The following is a 9,234-nucleotide window of genomic DNA, read 5'->3' on the forward strand; positions in this document are numbered from 1 at the left end:
GTCTGTATATTTTATCATGTATCTGGCCAGTTCATTGAATTATTTTATTAATTCTAAGAGCTTTTCAGTTGATTCCTCTGGACTTCCTATGTATACAATTACAGCATCTCAAATTAATAATTCTCTCTTCTCTTCCAATATTTACACTCATTATTTCCATTTTTTTCATGCCTAGTGCCAGAGCCAAAATGTCCAAATAGATGCTAAATAATAGTGACGACAGGGGGCCCTCTCTTCTTACCAGGAATGGTTTTAGTTTAGTGTGTAAATGAAGGATGGGTTCAGGCGGATTCGTGGAAGAATATAAAATTCACAGGGCAAGGCTGGGTGAGGCAGTGCCTCCAGCCTGTGCGAAGGCCTGGACGAGGGACAGAGCACACAGTGTGTGTGGCTGCGCGTGGGTTGCACGGGCTCTTTCCCAGAAGCATAGAAAACTGAACACACCCCAAGCGCCCCCACCCCTCTGCCCTCTGCTGCCCTGGGGTGGGGAGAGGCAAGGTGGTACCTGTCCACTGTTGCTCGATGGCGTAGACGTGGGCCTCAGTGAACCCCCAGGAATATGCGAGCTTCTTCCACTCATGGGGCCGCAGACGCCTGGAGGCCAGCTGCCACAGCAGGGAGCGGACCTGCTGTGTTTCCTGCCGATGGTCCTGCTTAAAGGTCAAGCTCTTCCCAGAGGGGTCACTGGAGTCCCTGCATGAGAGGTGGTCCTGTGGGGCAGATCCCAGAAGTGCAGGCGCTCTCCCTCACGATCCCGGACGGGCAATGCAGGGCCGAGGCCCCTAGTACCCCACTCCCACCGCTGGGGAGCCTAGGAACTGGAGTAGGCATGGACCTGGGGCCTAATGTCCACTGTTCTGGTTTCTGGAACCCACGTTGCTCCCACTGTTCTTCCACCTGGAATGCCTTGTCTCGCCTCCCAGCCCCTCAACCCCACTGTCATAATCAAAAGACCACACATGTGCCATGTCTTCCAGGTAGCCTTTCCAAATTCCTCTGGTCTTTTCTGCCTGTCTTTTCTCTGTGTTCTGATAGCATGGGTGTCAGCAGAATAACTTCGAAGCCTTGGCCAAAATCAGACAGGCCAAGAATCAAGCTTGCGGAATTCCAATGAGTAGTAAAGGATGGGGTTACAGAATCCTTTCTATGCGAAGCAGGCACTAAAATTAGAGGGTACAAAAGAATTATGTAATAGCGTAAATTAAGTCCACAAAAGCTTAAGCCCCTCTAAAGGGAATGGATGTGGAGTTCTGATTGTTAAGGTGAAAAAAATCACCCTGGCATCTGCAGCTCCAAATCTTACTTCCTGATAAATCTCTCCACCTGCAAGGTAAAGCTTGGCTCTCATCTGGGGTGTTAAAAACTGTTCCCTTAGAGCAATGTTCTCAGCCCCGTTTATACATGGGGATGATCTGGGAGCTTTAAGAACTACCAATGCCTGGCCCCATCTCAGAGATTCTGATTGAATTGGTCTGGGGCACAGAAAGGGGATTTGTGATTCTAACATCCAGCCACTGCCTTAGCGGTGACGACCTATAAAGCCTGAAGTGGTTTAGTATTTAGCACAAAGATGAGTCAGTGGGTCAAACACCCAGTATTAATATTTTGGTATTATATTTCAGAGTAATCTGTCATATGTAAAGGGGTTGTAACATTTAAGTATCTAGCATATCAGCAAAAAAGCACATCTTATGATTCCTATTGAAATTTATTTATTTTTTATTTATTTTTTTACAGAGAGGTTTATTGAAAGCAAAGAGAAGAGCGGACTGATTGATCCAGAGAGGAACAGTCCTATTGAAATTTATTGATCAATCAATTTTGAAACAGTGATTTTTATTTAAGACATGTAAGAGAAGTTTACTAAGTCTGTAAACCAAACTGGGATGTTTACGATATTTGAGATTACATATAGGTTTAATTTAATGGATTTATTAGGATAATTTAAGAATTTAGGAAGTATTTGAAGTGCTTAAAAAGAAAAGAAAATCTATTATATTAAATTTATTCATTTAGTTTGAAATGTGTAAGGTGGTTTAATTAAGTTTAAACATGGGACCAAACATTAATCAGAAGGCTTCCTTGAAAGTGATTATTACAATTTGCTAGTTGTGTAAATAAAATAATTAAAAATGAATTTAAAAGTTTAAGAAAAACTAGGTTTTTAAATATGTAACAAATTTAATACAGATGCTCTTTGACTTATATGGGGTTACATCCTGATAAATACATTGTAAGTTAAAAATATCATAAATTGAAAATGCATTTAATACACCTAACCTACAGAACATCATAGCTTAGCCTAGCCTACCTTACACACTTACGTTAGCCTACAGTTTGGCAAGATCTAATATGTGGTCTGAGAGACCAAAATAGACGTCCTTATATCAACTAAGAGAGACCCTAAGGTTAAGGAAACAAAGTTACCTATGGGTCTAGGGTTTAGGGTCTGGCTGGCATGGCAAATTTCTAAATTCCTACAGCTTCAAGAAAAACCACACTTGCCAAATTCCATAGTAATAGGAGCTATCAGGCAACCTATACCAGTACAACTTAGATTGCACAGAGAACCAACCTTGCAACCATTCTTTTCTGATAAGCAACGGCAGACCTTAAGCCTGTTCCAGCCAGCTTATGGGCGCTGGGCACAAACTGTCCTTGCTTCCTGCAGTTTACCTTGCGACATAAAGAGCCAAATTCCACCTCATTTTCATGCTGAAATCCTGCCCCAAGGTGAACATGGGATGTATGTTATGTTACATGCATGTTTACACGTTACACATGTGCTTGGCTCCCCTCATAAATATGCATAACTTCCCCCCAAACCTGCTGAATATGTATGACTGTATTGTGTAACACGGGCCCTGTGAGGCATAAAACCCCAAACTGCCCCTCCCCTGCTTGAAGAGGGAGCACCTTCGGCACACGCTGGAGACTGTCTCTTCTAGTTGTAAACCAATATTGCCAGTCTCCTTTCTACTATTTGGCCATCCTGGTGGTGTTTTGGACAACAAACACAAAGCCCGTTTCATAATAAAATGTTGCATATCTCACGTAGCTCATCGAATACTACACGGAAAGTGAGAAGCAGCGTGGCTGTGTGGGTACTCAAAAGCATGGCTTCTACTGAACGTGTGTCAGTAAAGCAGGAAAATTGCAAGTCGAACCATCGTAAGTCGGGGACCACCTGCATTAATTCTGAAAACTGAATTAAATGTAAAAATTCTTTTCTGTGTATAAAAACAACTCTCAAGGACGCCAAGAAACTCCCCCCCGACCATTTGCTGACCGGAACAGCAAATGCATGGCCTGTCCGCTGCCTGCCGCTCTCCTCTCCTAAGTCCACAGCAGACGTGGCCAATCAATCCCAACACACCTTCCTCTGGGCTCAGAAAGCTGTCTGAACGCAACACCCCAAGCAACAGTTCCAATCACCTGGAGGTGGCAGTGAGATGGGACCAACTGCCGTCTCTTTATTCACACATGCATGTATGTATGCATGCACGCATGCATCCATGCATCCATGCACTCAGCAGCCGGAGCCACAGCAGTGTCCAGTAGCACCACCACACGGGCACGGACCTCAGTCTGCCTTGTTTCAGTGTGTTTGGACGCTTGCCCACCTCCAGATCCTCGTGAACAACCCTGGCGGTATGCAAGGTGGGGATTATCACCCACTGGAAACTGAGAGGCCCCAGAAATGCTCAGGGCTGGGATTCAAAGCCAGCTCCACCTGAAGCCAAGGCTTCTCCCTTTCTAACATGGAGAGACCAAGCATGGGGCCTCCATACCTTCTGCCATCTGTAGAAACGATCAGCTTTTATGATCATGTCCACCAGGGTGACGTGGTTGCTGCGGGCAGCCACGGCCAGCGCGGTCTTTCCCTGCTGCAATTAAGAGGCAAGAAATGAAGCCAGAGTTTCTATAGGAGGGGTACAGCATGGCCCCCAGCACTGAGTACAAACCCTCCTGCCCAAAGGAAGTGGTTTCCAGCAGTCTGCACAGGAGAGCAGAAAGGTCTTCTGGTTTTCTGGGCGTGACGGGGATGTGGAAAAGTCCCAGGTAGAAGGAGGAAATAATACCTAATTCTAACAACCACCTCTGTGTTCCTTGAGAACTCGGAAAGCTTTAAAAGCTTGTGAAACTCAGCCCTCATTAACTCTTCAACAACACCCATGAGACAGAGGTGACCGCCCCAATTTTGGGAAGAAACTAGAGCCCAGAGAAGGGGGCGTGGGCTCACCATGTCCCCATTGCCTGCCTCCCCCTAAGCCGCCAGGCCCTTTGTTCCAGGCCCCCCAGATGGTCACTTCCAGGGACCTGCAGCGAGACAGGAAGCTCCTTTTCGCAGCTAGCCAGCTGCCCTGGGGCCCGGCTCAAATCAGGAAGCCCCTCCCAGGTCCAGCCTCAGGGCCTGATCCTGGCCCCCAACTCCACCCCCCGACCATCCCAGGCTCGCTGAGTCCCATGTGCAAGTGCCCCTCCCTCGTGAGCCTATGGCCCCAGCCTCACACCAAGTCTTCAGCTCCTCTCAGACCTCTAGCACCTGAGGAAGTAGCTGCCCCAGGGGCCAATGAGCTGGGAAGCTTCCCAAACCCTGTCCCACGTAGGGGGTGGTTGAGTGATAACGTGGTCCTCCTCTTCTACTCTCCCCACCCCCCAGGTGACTCGAGAAGCTAACAGTCTGATGGGGGCCATGAAATGTAAAGCAACCAAATCACAGGCCTAGGCCAGGGGAGGGGCGGGCCACGGCTGAGGGACCTCAGTAGAGAGAGGGGAAGGTGGTGGAAGGGCAGGAAGGCTTCCTGGAGAAAGCTGCATGTGAGCTAGTATATAAAGGATGAGAGTCCCTGAACACCCTGAGAAGGAGCTGGGAGGAGGCATTCATGGCAGGGTCTCTGGCAATGAGAGCGCCATGATGGCCTGAAAGGGAGGTTGGTTACGAGCAGAGGTACCTTATCTGTCAGGGTTAAGTCAACTCCAGCGACAAGGAGCATCTCTGCTATGTCCTGCCAGGCATGCTCGGCGGCCAGGTGAAGGGGCGTCTGCTGCCTCTAGGGAAGAAGCCAAGGGACAGGTGAGCAGAAAAGCATGTAGGGGTGGCTCACAGCTCAAAGCCAGGGTTCAGTCATAAACACAGTCCTCGCCAGAGAAAACTTCATAAAAACAAAAGTGCAAAGAAGGAAAAAAATAACTTCCCCAGCAGACCACCCTAAATCAACCCTCATTATGATCCTAAGATATTTCTTCTAGTCTTTTCTCAAGTGCAGAATGGTATTACTGTGTTGACTTTACATATTTCAGATCATTCCTGTATATATATTTTTCATCTTGTTTTTCTACCTAATATAATACTTTTCACATAGGATAAACTCTGATAAACACCATTTTTAATAAGTCCATAATAGCCTATTTATGTCCGGGCCATAATTTACCAAACCACTTCCCTGTTATTGTATTTGGGTCATTATCAAATTGAGGACTGATAATGCTGTAATGAATATCTTTGTGCGTAAGCTTTTATTAATACTATGTTTCTTTCTTTTTTTAGAGACAGTCTCACTCTGTCGCCCAGGCTGGAGTGCAGTGACACGATGACAGCTCACTGCAGCTTGAGCCCCTGGGCTCAAGTGATCCTCCCACCTTAGCCTCCCAAGTAGCTGGGACAACAGGCATGTACCACCACGCCCAGCTAATTTATTTTTTATTTTTGTAGGTCTCACTAGGTTACCCAGGCTGGTCTCAAACTCCTGGCGTCAAGCAATCCTCCTGCCTCGGCCTCTCAAAGTGCCGGGATTACAGGCGTGAGCGGAACACATCAGTATTCCTCGAGGCTCAGTTCCCAGACGTGCAACTGCAGATCAATTTAAAGATATATGATATATTCTGCCAAATTGCCTTCCACTCCCAGTGGTTCTAAGTGCCATGCCCTTGCCAGCCCTGGGTATTACGTGGTTGGGGGTGGACTGTGGAAATGGGATTTAAAGGGCTCCTTACTGATCCTGGTGTCAGCACTCACAGCACTCTTACTACACAAGACTACCCCAGTCACCCCTGCCCTGGGAATTTTCCCTAAGGGAAAAAAGCAATGAAAAGAAAAGGTTGAATTTAGGAAAATGTTCACTGCAGTGTTATATATATCATGGCAAAACCTTGGGAACAACCAAAATGTTCAAAATAAAGCGAACATGTATTTGAATAAAGTTAATAAAGTGATGTTACCTTCAACAAATATTCTAACAAATTGTGTGAAAACTAAAAAAGCTTCTCCTTGACTCTGGGCCATGCTAGGAGACCACAGCCAAGCCCCGCCAGCCTGGGAGGGTGCCCAGAGGTGCCCCGGGGCCCAGATGGTTTCCGCAGCCACTTACATTGTCGGTGGCATCCAAGTCACTGTGGGCGTTGATGAAGAGCTGGACCAAGGCAGGGAAGTTGTGCCTCACAGCAAGGTGCAGAGGAGAGGCGCCCTGCTGTGGGGGAAACACACGGGATCAGCTGATATGACCTCCCAGAACTGCCCCGCTGCAGTCGGTGCTGGGGGCTGGGAGCAGGGAGGGGTATAGTGCTTCTGGCTTTGGCTTTTTCTAGCTTCTTGGACAACATGGGTTTGGGATAGTTACAGTCCCAAAGCCTGAATTCCTGGAGCCCAAAACTGATCCTCAAGGTGGGTGGGGGCTGAAGACCCAAGTGTGAGACCCTGCTGTCGGGAACTCACTGTGTGGCCTTGAGCAAGTCATTTCCCTTCTCTGCTACTCTTCATCTGGCAAGTGATGTTTGCCAAGGTCCCTTCTAGCAACAACACCTAAGATTCCCTGATATCTCATTTAATCCACACATCAACCTAGGAAGTATACGGGTTGGTATTCTTATCAGCATCGTCATCTTACAAACAGAAACGCTGAAGATCAGAAAACTTAAGCAACTTGCCCGAGGACACACAGCTAACAGGAACCATGTCTTATTAGACTGGCTACCCTCACTCACCAGTCTCAGCTGGGCAGGAAACAGCAGGATCCCCCGTATGAAATAGTTCATTATTACAGAACAGTCCCTTAAGAAGCAGAACCCAATACATTTAAGTATTTAACAAGGTGTGCCACGAAGCAAAGGTGTATTCAATAAGAAGTGCTGAGACAGCCAGTTAGTAATTTTGAAGGGAAAACATACACATTGATCGCTATTTGATTCTGTGGATAAAACAGCCGATTTTCAAAAGTTGACTTATGGAAAAATTAGAAGAAAACAAATTATTTTCAAATTGTAAGCATGGAGATTCATTTTCCAAGCATACGACATGAGAAGTAAAGAAAAAGATCATCAGGTTTGATTTATTTGAGTGGGAAAAAGGCCTTCCATTTGTGAAAACCACAACAGGAGAGAGAAGTTCGGGCCTTCACTTTTTATGAATGTGTCTTTTGATACTGTCACTTCGAGTGCTTTACATTTGGTATTAAAAACAATGCAAATATAACAAATAAAAATAATCTAAATAAATAAACAGGGGGCAAAACCAGCCAAAATGAAAACAGACTAGGAAGAAACCTTTACTTGCCAACATTGGAGACAGAAGGCTTATAAATATCACATAAACAGTACATGCAAACTCACTTGAAAATCAAGAACCCTATATCTACAGGGGCAAACACTTTCAAGCAATAATTCACTATACATGGAAAAATATTCACTTTTGATATAATCGAAGGGATGGAAATTAAGACAATAATGAGAGATGTTCAGTGTGGTTGTTTTTCATTGGGGGAAAATGTGAAACCTAATACCCAATGCTGGTGACAGGATGAAGAAGCAGCCAGCCCGTATACTACTAGTGGCTCTGCACATTGACACACGACTCGTAGAAAGTAATTTGGCTTATGTATCAAGAGCTAGGAAGATGTTCACAATATTCAACCTCCTATTCCCTCTTCTGGGAACCTTTCCAAAAGAAAAGTGAAATCCATAGAGCTGTGCTACTTGTGTTGGCAAGTAAACCTGATGCCCTACCACAGGTGAAGAGGTTAATAGATTACGGTACCTCCACTCTACAGACAAACAAGTCATCATAAATGGCTCTGCAGCAATATGGAAATGCTCGTGATTATCTGGACGCAAAATTATTTGTATATTATAATTCTAAATTCTATCGAAGTAGATAATTTTTTAAGAGATTGGTATAGAGTAAATAAAAGGAATATTTGTGGCAGCATAAGAACAAAGAAATATGGATGACTGTATCATTTTCTAAATTTCCTTTATTCCTTTAATAAATTTTTAAAATGTAACTTTATTGGTAGATTTAAATTAATGTTTGATTATATAGAGAGATAATATCACGTTCCTAGCTGGTAAGATTAAATACTGAAATAATTTAAATTATCTCAAAATTAATCTGTAGATTACAATGATTAATCTAAATCTTAAACTGATTTTTTTCTTTTTTGGAGACAGGGTCTCACTATATCACCCAGACTAGAAGGCAGTGGCCTGATCATAGCTCACTGCAGCCTCGAACTCCCGGGCTCAAACGATCCTCCTGTCTCAGGCTCCCAAGTAGCTGGGACTACATACAGGCTCATGCCACCATGCCTGGCCAGTTTTTTTTTTAATTGACAAAATTACTTGTTTTAGTTCTGAGTGCTATAACAAAATACCATAAGCTGGGTGGCTTCAACAACAGACATTTATTTCTCACTGTTCTGGAGGCTGGGAAGTCCAAGGTCAGGCACTGGCAAACACAGTGTCTGGTGAGGACCTGCTTCCTGGTTCATAGACAGTTGTCCTCACAGGGCGAAGAGAGGAGGCAAGCTGTCTCAGGATTCTTACAAGAACATTAATCCCATTCACGAGGGCTCCACCTTCATGATCTCTTTTCATCCTAATTACCTCCCAAACATCCCACCTCCTAATACCATCACATTATGGGGCTAGGGTTTCAACACATGAATTTTGGGGGAATACAAACATTCAGTCCATACCATTACTTTAAATTTCAACTGGAAGAATAAACATGTGAGAATAAAAAAGAATAAAAGATTATGCTAACAGAGAAGTATAATTAAAGAAGACTTGTTTTACATAATTTTAAAACAAATTATAAGGCAACAAAAATTAAATTATCATGGTGTTAACTCAAGTTTAGACATACAACTTATTGAGACAGAATCATTCTCCCAGAAAGAAGGGCCATCAAAATGTAAATTTGGATAAAGGAAGGAATGGAAAAGCATTAAGAAATGT

General features: G+C 44.5%; 1 protein-coding gene across 1 annotated transcript in view; it reads right to left on the reverse strand.

The window, feature by feature from the left end:
* ANKDD1A (ankyrin repeat and death domain containing 1A) overlaps positions 1 to 9,234 on the reverse strand; it is a 32,220-nt gene that overhangs the window by 4,157 nt on the left and 18,829 nt on the right. Inside the window, exons 8-11 of the mRNA XM_012644863.1 lie at positions 6,372 to 6,470; positions 4,956 to 5,054; positions 3,792 to 3,887; positions 506 to 710 (exon numbers count right to left, since the gene is read on the reverse strand). Coding sequence (XP_012500317.1) covers positions 506 to 710; positions 3,792 to 3,887; positions 4,956 to 5,054; positions 6,372 to 6,470 — 499 coding nt within the window. The remainder of the gene's footprint in view (positions 1 to 505; positions 711 to 3,791; positions 3,888 to 4,955; positions 5,055 to 6,371; positions 6,471 to 9,234) is intronic.

The sequence above is a fragment of the Propithecus coquereli genome, unplaced genomic scaffold (assembly GCF_000956105.1).
Source record: "Propithecus coquereli isolate 6110/MARCELLA unplaced genomic scaffold, Pcoq_1.0 Scaffold221, whole genome shotgun sequence".
NCBI classification, from domain to species: Eukaryota; Metazoa; Chordata; class Mammalia; order Primates; family Indriidae; genus Propithecus; species Propithecus coquereli.